The 25,559-nt window shown below is 34.9% G+C and overlaps 1 protein-coding gene across 8 annotated transcripts in view; it reads right to left on the reverse strand.

Moving 5' to 3' along the window:
• RUNX1T1 (RUNX1 partner transcriptional co-repressor 1) overlaps positions 1-25,559 on the reverse strand; it is a 172,122-nt gene that overhangs the window by 120,265 nt on the left and 26,298 nt on the right. For 4 of the 8 annotated variants that reach the window (XM_031946974.1, XM_031946975.1, XM_012541702.2 and 1 more), the window contains one exon: positions 18,006-18,176. The exons of 3 other annotated variants lie outside the window; for them this stretch is intronic. In XM_031946974.1, coding sequence (XP_031802834.1) covers positions 18,006-18,093 — 88 coding nt within the window. In that variant the 5' untranslated portion in view covers positions 18,094-18,176. Of the gene's footprint in view, positions 1-2,122; positions 2,675-18,005; positions 18,177-25,559 lie in introns of those variants that run through there. One more of the 8 variants, XM_031946977.1, reaches the window with a different exon arrangement.

Consider the following 25,559-nt stretch of genomic DNA (forward strand, 5'->3'; position numbering starts at 1 on the left):
TAAAATCTGCCCCAGATGGCTAATATTGCACATATACACATATATGCATGTGCACACATACATACACATAAACTTTATATGTAGTCGTTATGTATACACACGCATATATATACTGTGTGTATATATACACACACATCTAAAACACATACACACACATATATATATTAAAGGGCTAAAATATTCTGTGAACAGACTGAGACCCTATAGGATAGTTTTTAAAGTGCAGATGGGTGTCAAAAATAGCCAAGTATCAGATCTGCTCAAGTATCTCCACGTTGGCACATGCTCTCACTCACAGCTGTTAGTGTATTCTCTGTATCCAAGTGCAAGGTTTTCTAACACTTGCAGTGGACTATTTTTCATTAAGAAGGGGATGGTGTAAACATGTTATTTTTAGAGTTATTCAGTTGATAAGATTTTGATATTTAATATATAGACACATCAATACCCTATAACCTTTGAAAAAGTTTGATAGCCTTTAAATATTTAGAAATTTAACCACCATAAAGATAATTTTTTAGTGTCACAGGTTTATAAAGTGCTAAGCATCTCCTTTTAATCACTTATTCATAAATAATATTTCAATCGATTTCAAACACCTGATAAATAAACTCTCCATTCATTTATTCATTAACTAGATATTTGCTAAGTATTTATAATATAAACAAGAAGGTTAAAGTAATAACAGAAAAATCAGATTAAACGATGCCATTAGTATAAACTGATGAAATAAAACAGCTTTTGGCTTCAATTTATTATAAACACAGGCAATTTTTTAGATTCCAAACCACAGATGTATCATTAGCCAACTAGTCTATGTAAAATCAAATTGAGAACTTAAAGAGTTAAAATGACCTTTCAAAGACCTCAGTCATTATCTATGCAAATTAATTTCCCTATATTTCAACCATATAAATTCCTAGTCTTCTGAAGAAACACACAGAGAGAGAGAGAGAGAGAGAGAGAGAGAGAGAGAGAGAGAGAGAGAGAGAGAGAGATTAAGAGAAAAGAAAATGCAATCACAACTAAAACCCTCTTATACTTATATAGCAATGATGGCCAAAAGTAGGAAGCAAAAGATCCAGGAAGAGGAAAGCATTCTCAAACATCTAAAGATACCTACATACAACTAAGGTTAAAAAAAAATGGCAGTTAATGTTTTCAAATATTATCTACCATTTGCAAGGTGGATAGACTAACCAGGAGCAGTGTTTTTTTCTGTTTGTCCTGACCAAATAATCCACAAGAATCAGCCAGCTGTAGAACGCTTGCAGGTCCCTGGCTGTTTTATCTGGAGATGAGCTGCTTTCATCAGGCACATGGCTCTCAATTCAGTCCCTCTGAAAGCTGAATATACAATCCATTCTCTGGTCAGGCTTCTCACCGAAACCTCATCCCAGGCAGCCCAGTAGAAAGGGAGTACTGCTTTCCCTGGCAACAATTAGGAGAGCAGTCTTGGTTCCAAAGATAACATTTTTCCTAGGAAACTGATAAACACTAGATTTCTAGTTCCACCAGTTTCCCTCATTCAACAAGATCATACGATTGGCTTTTTTTGTTATTGTTGACTGATTTCACTGATTTGCCTAACGGCATTTAAAAGACTGCAGCTTAGGGCAAGACTAGAATCATTTATTCAGTACTTCTACCAGTCTGCTAGAGCATAAACCAGGATCTCTTCCCAGGATTCCTCTACACCTGAAATTATTGATACAATTGGGATGTTCTGGTCACTGATATCAAGTATAGCTGCCAGTCAACAAAAGCAAAACCGTCCTCTTCACTTAAGCCCCAGAGTAAACTGCACCCATAAATTAAGCCAGGGTATATTTCCACTGTTTCTTACACACACACACACACACATACACAGAAAGCAATTTCACAGACTGAAGCACTATCTTAGTTAAGCTTCTCTTAACCCATCTTCTCTCCCATTCCACTTCTCCCCCTACCCCAATCTATTATACACACACACATACACATAAACATACACACATTAGGATTAAGTTCCCTAAAAACTGTACATTTTATGGTACAGAATTTCATTTTCCATAGATAATTTTAAAAGTAAGCTTTTCTTCCTTTAAAAATAAAAAAGAAGATCTGAATAATGTTAACTCACCAGGCATCCTTAAATCAAGTGTACCACAATGTAAATGGCTCTCTCCTAAAAGCAAGCCTATTTAGGGCTCAGTGCCTCCTGTTCTGGAATGAACACAGGGAAGTGAGGAGGGCCATCAGAACTGACTGTGGCAACGTAGCTGGAGGCAGGATGCTGGGCGCGTGCGTTTGCCAGGCAAAGACAGATGGAGAGCTGACACTCCGTATTGCACTTGGAGCAGAAATGTGAATGATGACAGGAGCACATGTGGCCTTGAACCCAGCCCTGTCTCTTCAGGCAGAACAATGACAGGGATGTGTGTGCAAATTATCACAACCCCTACCTCCCCTCAGCTGACTCCTCTTACTCTACCTCTCACTGGCAAGTTCCAGAGTAGCACAGAACAGAAAGTAAACTACAGAATGATAAGCTAAACACTGAATAATTCATTTTTCCTCCAAAAAGTTAACCCTTATTTTGCCAAATGAATAGAAGCAAGAAGGCCACTTACTAGGACCTCTGCTTCCTTTCACTCCCAAAAGTAAAATACTATTCCTTCAATATTTTATTTTAACTGTTATAATTTAGGACTTGATTTTTTTTTAATTAAAAGTATACACACATACATACATACACACACACATTGGCTTGTTTATTCTGTTGGAAATTCAAAACAAGTATAAAAGCCTATTTTAAAAGATTTTTTTTAAAAATATTATGCCAATTTCTCACATTGAGCAAAGTATCAGAATTATTCTCTTTGTCAATTTCGCAGTAGTATGTGTAAAATAGAGCACACTTAGAAGAAGCAGACCACTTTTATTTTACTAGAGTGCTTTTAACCCCCTGGGATTCCTGCATTGATATGTTCCAAACATTTGCAGCTTACTCTCCTTTACCTTGCATAAGGATCCATGGGAGATGAAAACAAAATCTTCCCTGTAAAGCCTTTTCAAAAGCAGCTAAACAACCACAACTTCCCGATTTCTGATTTTTTTTTTTTTTTTGCACACCCTTAAATGTTTATCCTTCCCATGAATAACGTATGCTGAGCTAGATTCAATGGACTCTTCCCTATTAAGCTTTAATGGACACCATGATATATAAAACTACAAGTCTTTGTTATGGTGCTTTATCTAAAGCTAGCTATTTTCCTCTCAGCAGTCCCTCTTTAGTCCTTTGTAAAACATCCATGCCTCATAGGAGAAACATAGCCTGCCTGACTAGCATGCCTTCTCTAAATACACAAAAATGCCAGGCATGAGGAAAATACTGCTTTCTTTTAAAACTCATCTTCAATTTAACACTTGCAAATCTTCAGAGGATCGTGTATTTGTGTTTTATTACAGGAAAATATTTTTTTTGGCAACACAATGAATGACAAGCATATGCAGAGTCCCTTTGACTTTACTTTCCCAATGTCTATTCACTTTACTATAAACACAGAAAAGATACAATACAGGATCTTCTGAAAAGTCTGTATGTTCCTTTAATATGACAGACATAAGCCCTTTCTTTATACCTTTAACTCTTGCTATCCCTTGGTGGTACTCAGCATATCTTGCCTACAATACATACTATGTATGCTTTTAGCCCTTGTCAGATTCAATGAATTTCTTCTGCTAGATGCCACAAAGAACTGATAAAACCCATTTGGGAACATGGGCAAAGACTTATCTACACACACACACACACACACACACACACACACACACACACACTCATCTAATACCTCTTCCCAAAAGCACAACAGAGCCCAAGCTGTTTCAAAAATACACACACACACACACACACACACACACACACACAGGTACATAGACGCATCTCCCACATAAACAAAAAATAAATCATCTCTGATAAACAATGTCAGTGAATAAAAACTTCAACAGCACCTAAAGGCTGCACCCAATAAGAGCTACTTCATCTATGAAACCCACAAAAATCCATCATTGTCAGATGCAACTTGTAAAAAGACTACAATTCATAATGATTACTCTGTTCTGTCACTAATAGTATACTGCACCCTATTTATGAGGCCAATCTTTTTGTTCATCTTAGTTAGATGTCACTTGTAATGAGGTTCTGTGTAATGGATTTCAGTACAGTTAAGAGCCAAGCTGAAACATTCTTATGACAGAAAGCTTTATAGCAGGGGTGAGTGTGATAATCAATTAAATCCATGCCATAGGGGGCTTTATAGAACCTGCCATCCCTGAATTTCTGTATTTTTATTTTTAAACAGGGTATTTTTTCAAGTTCAATGTTAGTGGCTCATGTTTTTTTTTTTTTTTTTTTGATTTTTGTTTTAGTTTAAGATACTATGTCTACCTGAAAAAAAAAAAAAAGGAAAAAAATTTTCACAGTTGGAAACCCAAGCTTTCATTAATATGCACAGACTCATTTTTAAAATAGAAAAACCATATGTCAAAATGCACAATGTTTTAATAAAACTTGATGATATCCGGTTTTAAAACTGGGTCTTAATATCAGCACGTTGAAAGTCCCTAAACCATAGCTCAGAAAATTGAACTTCCATATGCTGTGTGATTCTGTATCTTTTCTATGTGTAAAAAGGCTTTTTAAGCTGTTATCTGACTACAGTAATTGCCACTTTAAATTGATCCACGTCAACAAAACCTGGATCCCTGGAGATTCTCACCTAGAAATCTGATTGTAGAAGGGGCTAAGAGAATGCCTGAGCATCTGAGACTAGTTCAGCATTTTCTCAAGCAACCAGCTGCATTGCATAGGTTACCTCCCCCCACCTTTATTATTTAATACACTGAGGCAGGCAACAATCCATTTGGCAGTCCTACCTGAAGGCATCCTGAATGTTGTGTTTTTATATAGTTTCTCACTTAGAAATAACTCTTTTCCTTAAGAAAAGTGAAGACATGGTTTAAAAAAAAAACAGGGGGGGGGGAACAATCCCTACTTTCAGACCTTATGTTAAAAAGGGGGACTCAATGACATCACGAATTTATAGATTTGCAAAAAAAACAGGACAAATTAAGGCCATTTTGAATATTCTGCCCAATACAAAATAAACTCTTGTCACATTACCATTTAGAAAATTCTTTACAGATGCAGCAACTAGTCAGGGAATAACTTAAAAACAGAGAGAGATTCTTGGGCTAACCTATTAAATGCTATTCCTTCATTATAAATAATTCTGTCAATTCAAGAATTCTTTGCATCAAGAATTTTTAGATTTTTTTTTAAAAAAGCAGATGTTTGTTTTTAACTGACTAGTCTTTTTTTGTTAACCATTTTTCACATTTTCCATATTTGAAAACAAGTAGCCAACTGCATCAAATTGGGCTCTGCAAAAATACACACAAACCAGTTTACTACAATAGATTTATATCACATACTAGAAAGGCAGGATTGTGTACTGTATTACTCCAGGGTATTTTTCATTTATTTCCAAAACATTCTAGCTTTAAAGTACAGATTATCTTTTGTTCAAACCTGACTTGCCAACAGGGACCACAAGTCTACTGAAATGCATCTGTAGTTAATGAAAGCTCTCCCTAACAGTGAAGTTAGATTTTGACTCAAAGCTTTTCTGCAGGTCTTCTCAACTTTCCTCTCTGCGCTTCTAGCAGGCTGTTGTGATACATTGTGACTTCACACAGTGGGTATTAAGTGAGTTAATTCAAAGGAGCTGAAACCTCATTGATCCTAATTGAAAGCAATACACCCAACCAAATACTTTTCTACCCCATCTGCTCTGGCCTGCCACCAGCTATTCAATACAAGAGAATTAATAGTTTCAGATATTCTAACCGACCCAATAAAGGCACTCATTTAAGCAAGGCTGCATTAACAAAGTGAAAAAACAAGGGCAAAATGGGTTCAAATGGAGCATTTTACTCCTAGTTGGCTTTAACAAAGCTGAATAAGGCTTATTCTGACTTTTTATGTGCAAGACTTGATAAACTGAATGAGAAGGCACTCAATGATCAGTCAACGAGCATTGATGAATGGTCATTAGGACCCCCCTGATCTTAGGGTAGACCCTTCCACAAAGTGGCACACCAGCTTGAATGGGCGGACTCACTAATGTCCAGATTTCTCCGCTTGCTTGTTCCACTTTCACTTTCAGACCACTGGCCACCAAATGAGGCTGACATATTGGAAAATAATCATTTATGGGCGAGTGGTAAAAAATAAAATGGAAGCATTAGCTCTGCTTTCAAATTCAAATCTGCTAGTTTTGTCAGACCCCAAAGGTTGTGATTTTCCACCCAGCTGGAAACTATTAGTGTTTTCTTAAGGCATCCACTGACAGGGCAAACCCACCTAATGTGTACTCACACATTGGGTTAGGAAGATGGACCTCTTCTCTGGATGGCTTCCTAACTTCCCATCAGTTTGACAGTCAATTAAATAGATACAGCACCTAATAAAAATGTATGTTAATTTGTTTCTACTCCTGAAAGACATCTAAAAGTGTACTTAGGAAACTGGATAATATATTGATTCCTGGCAACAGAAATAAATCCAGTTATACCTTATCCAGAGGACAAAACAAAATGACCTATATGTAAGTTAACAGAAATCAAAGAATATTAACCCAGAGTGAAGTCAAGGAATACAGATAAAATCTTTTTTTTTTTTTAATTTAAAGTCCATTAAAAACTAAAGTATTCTATGGGAACATTTTAGTTATAAATTATTTCCATATAAGTCTGGTGTAAACTAAAAGATCATAATCATATTATTTTCCTTAACTTATTTCCTCAGGTATCTATCTATCTGTTCAACAAGGTTCTGTGGCTTCTCAACTGCTCACAAGGACCTTAGTTACATGACAAAGAACAGGAAGCAAGATAACTATCTCAAGTATTTGGAGAGTATATAAACACTACTACGGAGGCTAAGGGTTATTTAGGGAAGTCCAAGAAGACCAAAGTACAAGTAAAAGAAGAAATCAATTTAAGAGGAAACAGACTGGGATAGAGAAAGCTTTTCTTAATAGGTGAGACCTACCAGACAACAGAGAAATCACATAGCTCTGTTCTACGGGGTCATTTCTACTAGACTGGCCCAAATCCTTGACAATAAGGTATCCTGTGGAGAACAAGTCTGTATGTATAAAAAGGAAGCCTACTCTTCCAGAGAAAGTGGCTGAGTCAGGAGTCATGACCCTTAGGCTTACCTATCACTTCTATGAAACTAAAAGCTTCAAGTTTCCAGTACATCTGGAATGTTAACCCCTCTCTCCCTCATCAAAAATGAGTAAATAATGTGCCCTCAAATTGAAATTGGAAGACATAGGAATTAAACCCTCAAACAGCTAAGCTGATATTCCAAATAGTCTATATGGGTTTTTTAGTTTCTTTTTTAAAAATAATATTAATGTAAGCATACAAGCAATTGTTTCAAGTGCTATAACTATTTTTTTTTCATTCTTTAAAAAGTTTGGCATCCTTTATCATTTTTTCAAAAATTAAACTTTTCAGGATTTGTGAAATAACATTTATTGAAAGTGTTAATCTATATTCACAGTTCCTGGAATTTCTTTTTTTTTTTTTAATTGTCTTGGTGGCAAACTATTCAAAATGGCTCATTTTACCAACTATATTTCTGTTTGTCACTACTCAATATCCTGAAGTTTGGGAAGGCTGATGTTTGGAGAAGGCTTGTTAAAAGGAAAGCAGAAAGTTGCATCTCCAGGATAAACTACAGCCTCTCAATAGGCACTTTAAATCTCATCATATTGTTAAACCAAAACCACGTTTTAAAATAACTAAAGAAAGATGAAAGTGCCTGGAGATTTTAAATGTCTTATTTATCTAGGGGTTTACTATCAAACTCTTTTGCAGAATCTTCTCTTTATTAAATGCCTCCCCTTCTCCAAATTCTCCCTCTGCACCCATATAAAAGTTAAACTTCATCTTATAGTATGTGTATATATATATATATATATATATATATATATATATATATATATATGAGACTCTATTCACAATCTATCATTTGTATATTTAATTTTTGTTCTATTTTTTCAGGCCAATCTCCATTAAGTTAATATGAGAGAATCAGTAACTACCCATATTTTATTCATTTGAAAGAGACTGTAGCATTCTCTAGAAAACCTTTGTTTCCCTGTCCCCACCTCCCCATTCTTACTGCTGGCCAGTTAGTTTTTGTTAAAACGCAGGGGTGATGGCGTATGCTCCAATGAACTTTCCCTCCTCTCAGCACCAGAGACAAAAACCGGCAGCCCTGCTCTGAGCTGGCTGCCATCTGGACAGCTTTCTCTCAAAGCCCACCCCACACCACACTGCAGGCGAAATTGGAGGGCTCCAGAGCTCTGTGGGGCTATTCAGGACATACCAATTTCACATTTTCTGCTTGTACGCTTGCAACAATAAATGCTAATGAGGACTATGAATGACAATTTTAAAGACAATAAAAAGGTCTCCAAATCCCTTGCATATGGAGACACTGTTTTCAAAACTTCACCTTCTGTTACAGAGTTGTAACAGTCTAAAGAAGGCAAAAGGAAAATCCGGAAAACAATGAGATGATCAAAGTGGTACTGAGTCCTTAAGATTTCCAAAGAAAGCCATCTTTATAAGCTCAGTAAATAGTAGACTTTACCCATGTACAGAAGCACAAATGCATCACACATTTTATTATCCCATCCCCCCCTAGAAATGTAGTTTATTATAAGTTGACACCAATTATTGTCTGTATACCAAAAAGATAGCCTCAACAGCTGATTTCATTCACTGGCTAGCCTAAAAGTCAAACAATCAGAGAACTTATTATTTCATGGAACTTTAGATACATTTGAAAATAAAGTATGATTTTTATTCTTATATAATAGCCTTCCTAAAAATTTCATTCAAAGAAAAGATAGACAAAAGATGTATAAATGGGGGTTGTTGGTTTCTTGTTTGTTTTTTGATTAATCTAGAATTATAGTCCCTGGAAGTAAAGAAATGAAAGTTTCATCTGTCTCTATACAGTTTAGAATTGCTAGTCTCTTTATCATTAACATGGATTAAAACACTTTCAACAAAATCCACCAGGTGGAGCAAATACACAGCAATACAAATCCCTGCATTTCTTGATCGCATTATTCTTTTGAAGGTTTATTTTCCTTTAACAAACTCCCTTTTGCTCACTGCATTTTACAAATTAACACAATCCACACAATAATGAGCCACACTGACGTACAAATTCTAAATTCACTAAAATAAAGTTTTGAGTTCCACTGGATTTTTTTTGTACAATTAGAAATCTCATTACAAAAAAGCTTAATTTATCCAAATCATACCTAGCACTGTGATTTAACCCTGGTATTATTCTAGATGTTAGATATACCTTGATTCAGAAGAGATACAAAATAAAATGAAATGCAATATTACAATAACAAATCTCTTAGAACACCAGGTAATGAGATTAAAAGGTATACATCTTAATTTATTGTCCTCATCTTGGTGGATTTATTTCAAGGGTACCAGAATCAAAAGGCAGTGGCCTTTGGTTGGAGGCCTGGGATGCAGTGCTACCTCCTACTCTGTTATAGTGGAGTCGCCTCAGTTAAGTCCTTTAAACTCTGAGGCTCATTTCTCTCATCTGTAAAATGGGAATACTGCTACTATAAAAAAAAAAAAAAGTTATTTGTGAGCTATCGTTTTTAATTGAGGTGTTTAAAAACTATTCCACATCTACAGCTGAACTACAGAATGAAAACTTAATACTCTAAATTTGTGTATTATTATCATCTTTAGTCAGGGGATGAAGACAACATGATGCTTCTCTCACAACATCCGGGTAGCTAAATTAGTTTCTCAGGTGTTTCCCCATATCTTGTGTCCTATTTATAATTGGAACAAATCTGTTGTTACTGATAGGATGTAGTTTCTTTGTTCTACTCCCTTCTGGATCCTTTCTTTTTTCCTGCCCTCCCTTCCTCCTTCCTTATCTCCATTTTTTGAGCCCTTGCCATTTTGTTCATTTATTTATTCATTTGTTCATTTAACATGTATCTGACCACCTAGTAGGTGCTAGATGCCATCTTCTTTCCTTTGTTCATTTCTACCCTTTTCTACTTTTCCCCCTTTCCTTCAATCCACATTCATCCTATTCACTTTTCAAAGTCCTCTGATCTTCTTACATTAGTTGTATTCACTGCCAAAGTCTAATGCTATAAATGGTGTTAATAATGTCCATTTTGGGGAAATGCTATCTGGATTCAAAGACCAAGACCAAGACTAGCTTAAAATGTACTAGCGGGAGAATGCTAGAAACATTGACAAGAGGCTTAATATAAATTGTTCATGGGTTTTCTTCCCCCCTTTTCATATTTACACTGATGTTAAAAAGAAAAATAATCCAAAGGAATTCAGCAGGCTGAGACATAAACAAACATGTATATCCTCAGGCATATGTATAACACTTATGGCAAAACTACATTATGCTTCAGCCTAATAGATCATGGTGATATCAATTTTATCACATGACTCTCCCTCCACTTGTTTAAATAAATGATCATACATATTTTTTGCCAGTCAAGTAAAGAAATGCACTAAATATCTGCAATAATCCTATAAATGTAATATGGGGGAAATGCCATTTTCATATAACCCTTACAAATTTCTTAGATAAGCTCTTTCAAATGGCTGCATTAATTCTTCCAAGCTATAGCTATATAACATGGAAAGCATAAATATATCCCATTACATATGCACAACTTCTATTAGCATTAACCAGAATTATAAATGTACCCTTTCTAATAAAGTTGGAAAAAGTAAATCAATCACATGTAGCCATAATTTCAACCTTCCATCTCCTTATCTTCCACATCTACCCACACAGCAAAATAAAGGACCTGGAGAATTTCAGCTTGCTTTAAAAAAAAGAAAGAAAATCCACTCATATTCACTAGATCCCTGTAAAAGATATTTTGATACAACCTTCCTCAAACATTTCTCTTAACAGCTGCCATAAGTCTTCAAAATGGCTACATATCTCTTACATTCTTAGAGATCCCTCCCTGATCCCTTTCTAATGAAATAAAAGTTATTATGAATACCTAATAGAAAAAGTCAATAACCACATTCAAAATCTAAGGGAATACTTAATTTTTAAACATAACTCTATAAGAAGTTTGTTTTGGGGAAAGCCCTCATTTAAAATGAAATCAACTATATTTACAAGCTTTAAAAATTTTATTTTGTGTTTTAGATAGTATAGTTAACACTGAACCATCCCCAATCTACGAGCTAAATTATATTAAATGAACAAGGAAATAGAAAGCACAGCAAACCAACATCAGAAATCCAATAGTCAATGTTTGTTGTTGTTGGTATACAGAGTGTTATATACCAATGCCAGAATTTTAGGAGAGAATACTTAAAAGTGTTAAAATGGGGGGAAGGAGGGTGTGTGTGTGTGTGTGTCTGTGTGTATAAATCTGTTTAACACACACACACACACACACACACATATATATATATATATCTGTTTTCTAAATTTTATATATATATATCAAGCTTTTCTGTCAACGTAGTCCAGACTGGGAGACCAGAGAACAGTGCTGGCAAGAACCTCAAATTCCTGACCAAACCCTCTTCCACACAATGCCTTGTGAATGAAAGGAACCCAGGCCCTGCAGAGATAGCCTGCTGTCAGGAACCAGACCTGACGTGTGTGGACAGACAGGGCTGGCCATGCAGGATGTCAGAGCACCACACTGCTTACTAGAGATACTGAGTTCTCACATAGGCTCAGACTGGATGTTTTGCTCTTCAGGTAATTAAACAAGGAAGCAGGACTGCTGTGTATGAGTCTGACCCCACTAGCAGAGGCTCCAGGATTTTCTGACTATCAACTTCCTCTAGAACTGCCTGGAGCAACAAGCATTCTACTCTTCTCTCCTTCTCCCCTCCCTTCTCTTCATTCTCTCCCTCCTAATACTGACCTCTGACATAAATCCTCCCCAGAATGGCAGCCAATCTTACAGACCAGTATAAATATATTAAAGAAAATACAAGGGAGGAAAAAAGTGACTTCTTGGCAGCAAAAAATTCATCATGAATGTTGTTTTTCAATCGCTTTAGTCATGTCCCGACTCTTAGTAAGCACATTTGGGGTTTTCTTGGCAAAGATACTGGAGTGGTTTGCCACTTTCTTCCCCAGAGGATTAAGGCAAAAGTGGATAAGTGACTTGCCTAGAGTCACACAGCCAGTAAGTGTCAGCCACATTTGAACTCAAGCCTTCTAGACTCAAGTCAGATGCCCTTATCACTAACTAATAGCCCCCAAAATTGAAAAGCAAAAGAAATTAACATCTGTCCAGATTCCTATCAGTACCTTTTTTCTAAATAAGAGATATCTATCTACCTAGATATAACATATATATATATATATATATATATATATATATATATACACATATATATATATATATATATGGGTGAGTATACATTCATATTTATCTCCATACATATATGTATATCTGTGTATGTGTATGAGGGGAAGTGAGATGTGTGTACCTACCAAGACAACAAAGTCTGTTGAACCTGGGAGGAAGGAACACCTAAATTCAATTCCTAGCTCACACAATTATTAGTCCCATGATTGTGGGCAAGTCCCTTAATCTCTCTATATCTATATGTAATACACACACACACACACACACACACACACACACACACATATACATATGTGCATAAAATCGTAAAACATATATATAAAAAACATGGAGAGTGGTGAAGGAAATGGCAGACCACACTAGTGTCTTTGCCAAGAAAATCCCAAATGGGGTCATGTTGAGTCAAGTGTGACTGATTGAACAACAGGTAAGTGGATAGATAAAGCTATTTAACTTAAAAGAAAGGGTACTACAGCAACAAGATTATGTCCAATAGACTTGTCATGGAAAGAATCATCCACACTCAGAGAGAGGACTATGGAGATTGAATGTGGATCACAGCATAGTATTTTGACCTTTTTTTGTTGTTGATTTGCTTGGGTCTTTTCCTCCCTCATTTTTTTCCCTTTTTGATATGATTTTTCTTGTGCAGCATGATAAATGTGGAAATATGTTTAGAAGAATTGCACGTTTAAGCTATATTCGATTACTTACTGTCTAGGGAAAGGAGGAGGTGGGAAGGGAGTGGAAAATCTGGAACACAACATTTTGCAAAAGTGAATGTCGAAAACTTTGCATTTTAAAAAATAAAAAGCCATTATTTTAAAAAGAATGTAAAAATGTGAATAAATAAATATTTGAAAGGTTGTGGGGGAGAAAAAAAGAAAATGTACTTATGGGAATCTAAGCAGATGTTAATTTCTTTTACTTTTCTATTTTAGAGATTAGTAGTGATGGACTTTTGCTGCCAAGCTATATATACCTACACATATCATACATAGAGATAGATATCTCTATGTATAGATAATTTATAGATAAACAAATGATAGCTTATAAATGGTACAACCAATATGTTTAAAATTCACAACTTGATCAAGATGAGAAAAACAGTTCCTCTGTGATCTGGAAAAGTTTTCACAAGACTTAAAAATAACCCTCAGTTATTGTTAATATTAATTATTATTAATATTGATATTTATTTCTTTGATCCAAACCTAGGATTTCATCAGTACCAGAAAGCTCTAGGTATGGAAATTTCCTTTTACATCTTGTAATTCTTTCTACAACTCAAGAATCAGGAGGACTTGCCCAAAATCATAAAGCCAGGTTTTCCTGCCTACAAGGCAGCAGGCCTGTTCGACTTTAGACCTAAGTTGTGATCCTGGGAAAATCATTTAACTTTTCAAAGTCTCAGTTCTCACCTGTGAAATGAAGCCTTTAAAGTCCCTTCTAGTTCTATAGCTAGGATACCATGATCCCCTCTTAACTATTTTCCCACACCATCTTTTCATCCTAAATACCACAACACTACCCTTTCCCCTAAAAATGCTCTTTTTAAAAAAAAAAAAAAGCGCAATTTGGTCACAATGAACAGACTTTATTACTAATTTCAAAATCCTTACTTTAAAAACAGAATACATAAGACTGGCTATTTTCAGTTTTTAGAATGAAAATATTTTGTGTAATTAAAAATTGATATGCTCTATTTTATTCTCTTTCAGAAACCTTATGGTCATTAACTAAATTCCCAAAATGCCTTTTGTAATAAGTTTCTTAAGATTCACCCTAAAGCACAGAAATGTCTGTATCCAGGTCAAAGAATTAGTAGGAGCTTTAAAAAAAAATATCACACTTAAAAGCAATGATTAGAAACCTATAAATAATATATTCCTTCTTCATCTAAAAATCCATAGAGTAAAATATTGGCTGAAAGAGAGACAGAGACCCAAAGAGAGAGGAATACAAAAGCCTGCCTGCTTGTCTGTGTTCAACACAAAGAACATTAAATGAAAACAACTGGCGGACTGCCAAATTCCTATAGAGGCAAAGAGATTCAAATAAATTGATTTCACGCATCACACTGACCTGGGATCAGTGTGCAGCGGTACAAGGAGCTCAAAGCTCCATGTGGGGTAAAGCCCATTAATGCTACCAGAGGCCTAGGATATAACCAAGAAAATATGAAAACTCAAAATCTCTCTGAAAAGAGAACTTTTGCTTGAGGAAAATCACCTTTCTTCGATCCTTAATACGGAAATCAATATTTGTGGGAGAACTGCCTAATCATCTGAAGTTACCCAAATGTCATTTTTTTATTATTATTATATCTAACTTGAAACATACACTGTGCATGCAGATGAATAATATATGAATACTACAGGAGGGATATTGTGCATATACATACGTGTGATTTTGAGACAATAGGCTAAAAACCTATTTTTCCCCCTATGAGTTTTTCCTCCTCTGCTACTCTTTCCATGTTTTGTGTAAATTATGGGCTTTCTTTTCTTTGGAGTCCAAAAACTGGATTCTGGCCAAGTATTTCCTATTGGCTCCAAAAGGAAGCTCAACAGAATGGTCACACTCAAACATATTCTAAATCAGCCTGGCTATACAGGTTCTTCTACCAGAACTAAAACAAAAACAAAAACCGCTGTTCTCTAATGACAGCAAGAAACTTGCATCCTCTAGGTTCAATTACATCAAGGTTTGAGTGTAGCTGGTTTATGACTACACGAAGTTTCCTATATTCCATTCCACCACAATACACAGGAACTGGATATCTAACTAAAAGCTCAACTTTTTCATCCTAGATAAACTTGACTAGAGCTCTTCACTTTTCCTGCTGCCAAATTATAGTCCCAATCCCTTTTAATCTTGTGCTTTCCCTCTAAAATTATCCTCAATTTATTTTGTGTATATTTTATTTATATACAATTATTTGTATGTTGCCTACCCCATTAGCCTGTGAGCTCCTTCAGAGCAGGGGCTATTTGGGGGCCTCTTTGTGCCCCCAGAACTTAACCCATTAACTGTCATATATTAGATGTTTAATGTTTGCTGACTGCTTGAATAAGAGAATTTGATAAAGTGGAGGGTTTAAGGAGTCTGTAGGTTTGAATTATGGATTTGTTTTACAAATCTAAATCCTGAAAAGTGGAAAGGAGAAAGCAAAGAGGGGGAGGGGGAGGAGAAAGAGGGAGGGAGAGAGGGAAAGAGAAAGAGAAAAAGGGAGAGAGATTCTTGCTTTTATAAATTATCACTGTAAATGAAAGGAGAATAAATATTTTAGATATTTTGAAGAAATTCTTAAATTGAATTAATGATATGATTATTACCCTCCCACTCTCACTCCTGTATCATTGGCAGAGAGAGGAGGAGAGGAAGAGAATGAGATGAGATCAATATATGATGCCTTGGGGGGGGAAAATGGAACTGGGAATTCAATATTTGCATAATATACCAAATAACCCACGTGTATTATGATGTCTGTTCTTGTCATCCATCTTTGCTTTTCATTACAGATCTCCCATGCTGCAATCAAGTTCACTGCCAACAGGCCACAGGTGTGCACCACATGAGCAGATGAAGCGGTGATATTGATGGGGAGGGGGTAAGGGAGGAGGAGAGGGCAATGAGGATGGCTCTCTAGAACTACAACACATTTATCCAAGGTGTACTTATGCATCTGTTACAGCCTTTCTTTTTTAATTTTTAATTAACACCTTGGATGTATTTTCGCACATAAATAAGTGCTGCCCTGGGAGGTTACAGAAGAAGAAAAAAAGAAAATATGAGATATACATTTAGTATTCACAGAGCTCTTCCTGTAGTAGAACTTAGGTAAATAATCACTAGTGATTCCCTTTTCTTTCCCTTAAAAAAATAAATTTTTGTGGTCTCTTTTTTCTTAATTATAATGGTTCTTATTTATTTATATTAACAACTTTACAAAAGTTCTTTCTCCTAATTGATTATCCCAATAATATGATTTCCATTTTGCAGATGAAAAACTAAAGCTTAAATAATCTGATCACATAAATAATAAGGAAAAAAAAAAGAGCCTGAATGCTTAGAATCCCAGATTAATGTTCTTTCCACACCCTCCTACTTCCCAAACTCCTTTCTCTTAGAACTTGAAGACTAAAAATCTAATAGCAAAACTATATATAGTCCAATTAAAAAAAAAAAAAAAAAAAAAAAAAAACGAACCACAAATTTTATCTAACTGATCACAAAGACCAGAAGGTAAGTGATGTGCACATTTGTGTGACAGAATAAAGGGATACCCTCCAAAGACTAACATCAGAATAATTAGTTCATTTTTTCTCCAAAGAGATTCAACAGCACCCCAAACCAATTCCCTCCCACCAAACCACTCATGTTCCTATAGAACAAAAACAAATTGCAAAATAGGAAAAAAAGAGATGTGTCTAAAACAATCAAGTCAAAATACCATTGGTAGCAAAGGGGGAAAACACTATTCCCTACAGTATTTTTCAAAGAGCAATGGAGTCAATGGCACTTTCCTTGTACCTTTTCTTCTCAACTTGCTTAGTTATGCATTACACATCCCTTTCCTGCTTAGTAGTGATAAACACCAACCAAGATGTACTTACTCTCCCCCACAATGCTTTGTGATCACTCTAAACTGCCCAAATACAAGTTCCCTCCACTCACTCTTCTTCTCTTGATGCATTCTATGCAAGCTCATATTCTTTACACCTGGAAAGGAGTTCTAATATTGAGCCTTCTAGAATCTGTCCCTTAGTTCTGTGGACCCACTTTGTTTTTAAACACAAAAAAACCTTTAAAGAAGCTTCTTGTCATGTATCTTTTGCCTTTGTTTCTATTTACAGTGGTTAATATGAAAGTAGTTGCCCAGGCTATTGTAGGTTGTATATGGACCTTTTATAGTTCCTAGGAGAATTTTATGCATGACATTCACCCATGCATATAAAAATATCCAGTTCATTTTGAGAAAATAAAAACATTTTTAAAATGGAAAACCACTTTGTTTTTCCCCTATTTAGACAACAAACTGAGAAAACACCATCTACTAGTTACAATAAACACAGAAATCATGGCATAGCTTTTACTCAACTCAAGTGTTGTTTAGCTCATAGCAGATGTATTATGAAACATGGCAAGAAACACTCCAACAGAAAAATAGAAAGAAAAACTGGTACTTGATCATTTGAGATCTTCAGACCCAAGCTATCACAGGTCCTACTAGAATACAGATACACTAGAGAATACACAGCCCAGCCCTTTATAAAAACCCCACCCCACAAGCACTATTTACTAAAGTTAAATACTACAGAAAAAAAATGTGGCAACCAAACTATGAATTTAAAGTATCAGTAAGGCAATAAAGGGGGAGGGGAGGAAGAAGGGGCAAAATATAGAAGAAAAAAAAACTTTATGGTTTATGGGGAAAAGAAAGTAGAAAATAACTTTCTGAGATGTGTGTAAATTGCAAAATCAAAATATTTGTCTGTTCCTTACCTTGACAAAATTCAAAGTTCCCTTTTTTCCGGCAGTCACCTATTACTAAACTCAGTGCTCTCCAAGTGTTTCTTTTGACAGATATCATTCTCCACCAACCGTTCTGCTAATTTCCTCTCCTTTTCTGACTGGGACAGATATTATGTTCACCAGCCCAGAGATCAATCTTTTCTATTGACAACAACAAAGGAAAAAAAAATGCATATCACATCCAGTCTGAAGCACTCACTCTATGCATGAAAACACTAAGCCATTAAAAAAAAAAATAGCATCAGATAAATGCTGTCTTTCTAAAACAATTATTACCCACCTTTTCATACAAGGGAGCATTTAAAAAATATTTTAGGTTAATTTTTTTTTCCAAAAAGCCTACTTTATTAATTAATCCTTTGCAAAGCCTAAAGCAAAGGTGACAATTAAGTGGACACAAAAGCATTCCCTCTTAGATCCTTAAAAGAGGGTTTCTAAAGAGGTATGAATTGTAGTGTTGATACTCAAGACAATTCTTTATACTTTACCTGTTTCAGTAAAGGGATTAAAACATAAGCCTTCCAACCTTACATTTGATTTAAGTAATTCTTTGGGTAATAGTTGTAGCTGCTTTCTATTTTAATTCATAGAAATTTATACACAGATGGCAGCTTTAAAGAGGCTATCCAAATTCTTTCACAGCCTTGGGATTTAGAAAATCACAAGTTCATAGATTTAGAGAGCTGCTAGTGACCTTAGGGGTCAAATCTTTCCTTTTACAAAAGAACTAAGGCTCTTGATTTGCCAAGGTCACAGACATAGTGACAGTGCAATATTCTAAACTCAGGTCCCTTGGCCTCCAAAATCAGCACTGATGCTGCCACTATTTAACTGTAACAGCTATTCCCCAAGAAAGTTAAAAACATTCAGCAATGCTCATAAAAGGGTTTACTTAAATACAGGCATGCCTTATGCAACAGGAGTAACAATTTTTTTTTTTTTTTTTTAAGAATGTAGCAAGCACACAAGTAATGTGAATTAAAATGCCACAGATTTCTTTGGCCAGGTCAACTACATTCACTAGTTTTATTTATTTTTTCTTCAACTAACAAAAATAAGCAAAAACCCAAAATATGTTTGTGGCCCTTATTCAGCATGAACTCTTTAAATTGCTACTTATTTAACTATGAGACAGAACCTATGAAGATAAGAGATACTCCAATATCAATATTGAATGAAAAGTAAGTGATTTCAAATATCTAGTCACTGAAAAACGGAAAGCATGCAAATATTGCCTGCTTTGGCACTTATTAGCTGTCTGATCATGATGGGAAAGATACTCTCAGCTGCCTCTGAAGTGAAGCTAGAAAGGCAATCTGAGAATCGGGAAAATGAATTCAAGTCCTGTTCTTGATACACACTGTTCTATGGAAATGTTGGGTAATTTGCCCCATATCTCTCCATAATTCCACACAATCTCTAAAAATTGCAGAGAAGGTAGGTGAACATATGCATTTTTCTCACTGGAAGATCCCTATATCAATGAAGTCAAAGGAATGGACTCATTTACTGATCTTGTAACTACTACTATTATTATTATTTTCCACAATTATTAGTCCCTAGTAGTACATTATATCACATCCTTGCAGAATAAAGGATGTAGTAGTTTCCCTCTAAGACAAACCAAATCCCTCTATATTCCTTACCATTAATATGCTTTGCTGTATGCAATTGAGCATTTAATAAGCAAGCACCAAACATTTATTAAGCACTTAAAATGCACCAGGTGATGTCTTTATTTTTCTTTATGCTGAAGATTAAACAGACAGTGCCTGGGGAGAAGTACTGAATCATACTTCAATTCAAGCTCTGGAAAGTTCTAAGCAAGCTGGAAAAGCTCTGAGTACAGTTCCAGGGACACAGTGTTTGTTCTTCCTGGACTAGACCCACTTAATCCAAAGAGGCTCATTACCAGTAAATTGGCCACTAGGTGATAGAATTTTTTTTGACCACAGAAATCCATGGAACAGAAGCATCATTAGTAACAAATTTCACTGTTTTTACAAAAACAATTACTACAGAGTCTTCATCAGAGAAGACTTGGAAATATTTACATAGTCATGAATTCTCTTTTAATTGAATACAATTTGGTTTTCTTTTTTTTTTTTAAACAAAAATACTTCAAGAAGAAAAATGAAAATTCTCAATTCACAAGGGGATTATGATGTTTGCACTCCAATAAACCCCACAATTATCTCAAAGAACCATTAATTGGTTATGTTTAGGATAAATGCCACAACCTAGAATGCACAAAAGGGGAAAAGTAATATATATACAAATTTGTAGGATCTGATATTATGCTGCTTTCAAATGCTAATTTTTCTGCCTACTAATAACTAACCAGGCCTCTTTGCCCATGTGTAGATCTTTTAAATGTTGTATGTCAAGCTGTACATGTAACAATTGCACTGGCAAAATTAAAAATCACTACAAAGTAAATGCAATTGCTATGGTTTACTGAACTTTTACAAATGTGTTTTTCCCCCCTAGAATAAGAAATTAATTAGCTGGGAGCAATTTGAAAACTTTTCTCCAAAACACAATTTAATCATTTAATGTTGAAAACATAGTGGAGAGAAGAGGAGCTTGAAAATGTTTTAATGCGTTGTTTTAATATAATTTTGTAAAAAAATTACCTGTCACTAAAATGTGCACAACTTTGAAATGACCCCTCCAAAGAACCTCTTGTACAACCTTCCACATACTTTAGAGAATTATTATTTTACAAAAAACAAATAATAACTATATCATATTCAGTGACCTTTCACCAGACATAATGAAATTTCTCTTCAAAGTATAAATACCTATTGGATACATACCAACCCTCAAATTCTAGATTTTTTTTTTTTTTTTTTTTTTTTTTTTTTTTGCTGAGGCAATTAGAGTAAGTGACTTGCCCAGGATCACATAGTAGGAAGTTTTAAGTGTCTGAAGCCAGATTTAAACTCAGGTCCTCCTGGCTTCAGGGCTGGTGGACTGCACCATTTAGCTGCCCCTAGAATGTTTTTTTAAATATCCCAAATTCCTTGTTTTGCATCTAAACTTGCTTTCAGTTATATGTCAATATGTTCAACAGAAATAAGATACTTTTCTTACAACTTCTACTTCAATATGGCCTATAAATATGTATAGATATTTATAGATAATATGTTTTTCTCTGTAGAGGCAAACGAAAATTTTTTTCTAATTACATATTTGCCTTAAAATTTGCTTCTCCTCAAATCAAGATCATTTCCCCTCATAAAGTTCCTATTTTTTGTGGGAATGTGTACACATACACAAATATACATATAGGTATATACTGTTATTGAGCTATTTCATTTGTGTCTAGTTCCTTGTGGGTTTTTTTTTTTTAGCCACTTCTTTTAAGCTATTAAAGCTTAAAATTTGGGGACACTGTGTGTGTGTGTGTGAATTTGCTGGAAGGAACCTCAGAAGTCATCCAATTCAGCTTACCAATAATACCTGACCAACTTAATGAGAATCATAAAATTTAGGGTCTAGGCTTTAAGCCTGTTGCTATTCCTATTCCATAATTCCAAAAACAAATTTTAAAATGTTAGTACATTAGGTCAAAAACTTGTTTCTACTACCTTGAAAGTCTTTTATCACTGAACTTCCCATCTGCGTCTTAATAATACCTATGTGAATTGGATATGTTGTATTCTCTGGAATCCCATTGGTACTCAAATACAATATTCCCAAACCCTTAAACCACATGCGTTTGAAAGCACTATACTATGCTGATTTAAACCAAATTCAGGGTCCCACCCCATCCCACCTGCATACTTTATAATCAAAAGACCCTATTTCTTGATTCAATGGGAAAAAACAGCTTTTTTAGAAATTTCAGTTGGATGTTAAGTTGAATGATGAGAGAGTTCGTTTTATTAGGTTTTGTACAGCATAAACTTTAGTTTTGGCAAACAAGTACAAAGTATTGCAAACAAAAACAAGTAACATGAAAAATGCCCCCTTAAGTGTTTCCAGCCTATGTTCAAATGATTGATACATATCTTTATATCCAAAATAAGAGTCTTAGATGACCCTTGCTCCTCCCACCCAATCTGTAAAGCCTTCTTAGTACAAATGTACTTTCAGGATGGTTTCAAAAACTCTACTTCACCCACAGTAGAGCATCTCAACAATTTGTAGTTATACAAGAGCATTATTAAAAAAAAAAAAAAAAAAAAAAAAAGGCTCAGCATGTTGTATTGCCATGGAAATTGTGGAAAACATACATTCCCAAACAAATATTACTTTTTCTCAATGGTATGAAGTAATGAAAACCACATGTGTAAATCTGCGATCCGTGCAGTAGTTCAAGCTGCAGCTGATCGAAAATACAGAAAGTGAACTCTGCTATATAAAGGATTCTTGTTACAGAAATATAATGTGAAAACCAGATGCAGACAGAAAACCTTAATCACAGATGGGAATGTAATCACTGGCATACAGAATACTTTTTTGATCAATCTTAACCATATGCACGATGTATTTATTTTCTAAGGAATGCAATAACTGGAGAGAACCTTCCATTTGAATTCGGTTAACCTCATATTTATAATGCTTTTATCTTACTCCCACATCCCTCCAATGTATAAGCTGAGCCAAGGCTTTAAAAGGAAGAGTCGCTGGCCTTGGCAAATCATTCTTGTATCAGTTTATCTTTCAAAAATTTAATAGGATGTAAAGACTACACATATCAGAGTCAACCTCAAAAGAAATCAAATGCAGTTACCCATTACTGTATTTCTCAATCATTGCCAGGAATCCCTTCACTGCCTAAACACATTTCTCTAGAGAATTATACTACCACTTGGGTCAATTTTTCCTTTAGTATATGATGCATAGTTATTCAAAAATCCAGCATTAAGCACACCTCTTATTTCTGTCAAGCTTAGTTGGAATCAAATCTTAACTGTCTAATTTCTCTTCCTTCCTTTACTGAATTCTATTGCTTCAAAAGTGTCCCTTTTCATAAATGAAAATGTAATTTTTTTCCTGTTTCCAAATACAGCAGAAGTAAAACAGGACTGGCTAGAAATCTATCAAATAACAGCAATAATAAAAAAATAATAATGCCATTTTATATTTGTAAAGTATTTGACAGATTTTCAAAGTTATCTCCCATACATTAATTTACTTGTATAACAAGTTCTCCAAAGTTACTTCCTTATAGCAAGCAAGCGGCTCAAAAGGACTAATAATTCTTTCAAACCAGGTAGGGTGATGTGAGACTCAGACGATCCCTTTACAGGGATCAATTTTTTGCATGAAAACATTAACCTTACTACCAAGAAATGATTTAGGTAGGAAGGAAACAGATCAACTATCAAAGACTATTTAAACAAGATGGTGATGCTCTATTTGTGTAAAATAACTTAGCTTACAAATAGCTTTCAATTTCAAAATAACAAAAATTTCTCCCTGGTATCTGTAAGGCATTTTAAATTGCCTGACAACCCTAATCTTCATAAGTCTACTCTTCTCCTGGCTCCTTAATCAATTCATGATCTCAAATCCTTACTCTACAATGACTATTTTCTTCTTTATGTCTCTATTTATGCTTCTTTATTAACAGTCTTCTACTACATGTGGACCTTTCTCCAACATTCTGTCCTTGGACATTTCTCTCTTCAACTTACAGTTTCAACTTTGGCTTTCTCCAAAATTCTCATTTCTTCCATTATTTCCTTTGTGGATGGCTTCTAAAGCTATTTCCCATCCTAGGCTCCTCTCCTAGAAATGCCAGTTTCAAATTTCCGGAAGGAACTTTCTAAAAAGGTTAAGGGATTTGCTCAAATAGGAAAGATGGGATTTGAATTTGGCTTTCTCCGTTTCTTAAAACAAAACAAAACAAAACAAAACACATTTTCTAAATATTGCTTTAATCATGTCACCCTTCATGATCAAAAAATTTTCATGGCATATTGGCCATTGCTGGATTTGTAGTCAAGAAAACATGGTTCCAAATCTCGCCTTTAGACCTTTAATTCTAATTATGAAACCATTTCAAAATCACTTAACCTCCTCAAATGTCCACTTCCTAAAAAACGTGTAAAAGTGAAATAACATATAACAGGTTCAGCAACTTAGCCATTGATAAAAAGACTTTTCAAGGGATATTATTGTTTTTTATATATATATGTGTGTGTATGTATGTATATATATATATATATATGTATGTATGTATGTATGTATATCTTATCTGTTGTTATTGTTAGCCTAAGATTCTTGTTCAATTTGGCCCCATAAACCTTTCCAGTTCTATCTCCTACTATTTTCCTGAAACAAATACCCAGTCTAATTTAACTACATTGGTTACAATCTCTAAAAAACTACTTTGTGTTTTATCTCTTCTGCTTCGGGCCATACCAATAAATGCATCTCCTCCCCTATATCTACATATCAAACTTCTCCAAGTATCTCTTCTATGGAGCTATCTCTAATATACTCTAACCAGGTAAGATCTTTCCTCTCCTGTGAGCATCTTATAGCATTTACCCTTTGCTCCTTTTTATTTGATTCTATACTGCCTTTTATTGTAGTTATTTTGTACCTGTCATCTCCCTAAGTAGGCTGTAATTTACTGAAGAACAGCACACCATCCATCTCATCTTGTCCCACTTCCCTCTCTTTCCTATCTTTCCCCAATGCCAAACACAGTACTAGGCACTGGATAAATATCTGTTTTATTATTTTAACCTCATCTTTTTTGATTGTTGTGAAAGGAAGTTTTATTCAAATTTCTTTATATGTCATTTGAAGGAATGAGTTAATCACAAGGCAATGGATCCTGCAGTGATTTATTCTGAAGGTGTTACAGAGCTGTATGTCCAAAGATGCTTATAAACCAGGTATTTAAAGTAATAGGATGTTTAAAAAAAAATGTAATCTCTCTGTTCAGGTATACCAATGATTGAATTTGCAAAGAACAAAATCTCCTTAGCCATAATTAATTTCCTACTTGCTGAATGCTTCAACTTGATCAGCTCTTAACATTTAGCATTGAAAGATAGCATAACTTCCCATTTAGTGTCTGTTTTAGCTTAATGGCTTAAAGTCTAAAATAGCAAGGGTCTACTATTTCATTTGCCAGGGGGATTCAGGTACTTTTTTTTTCCTTCTGAAATTCCCCTTCATACTCCTGAGGGATTGGAAACATTTCTTGAAGTCTTCAGTCATCATATTCTTAACTAAAACATGAGTTTAAAAAAAAAGGGGGGGGGGCTTAATATTAAAAAATAGGGGCTCAAAGTTCCCAACCATTTATAAAAAAAGAACCAGTTTGGTGCAACAAAGGAGGAGTAAGACCATGAAAAGCTCATGCTTTGTGTCATTTTTTCTCGGTTCTTTTCCTCATCTAATTTCATCTGTGAGAGCCTGTCCCTGGAGGACAAGGGAAGAGAGAACCAATTATATCCAGAGGCTAGTTTCTCCAAAATGAAGGCATCTGTTCCATGCCAACGACTTCCACATGGAAGAAAAACAGAACTTTGAAGGCATCTGTGTTCATGGTTG

This window comes from Sarcophilus harrisii, chromosome 1 (genome assembly GCF_902635505.1).
Source record: "Sarcophilus harrisii chromosome 1, mSarHar1.11, whole genome shotgun sequence".
Taxonomy (NCBI): Eukaryota; Metazoa; Chordata; class Mammalia; order Dasyuromorphia; family Dasyuridae; genus Sarcophilus; species Sarcophilus harrisii.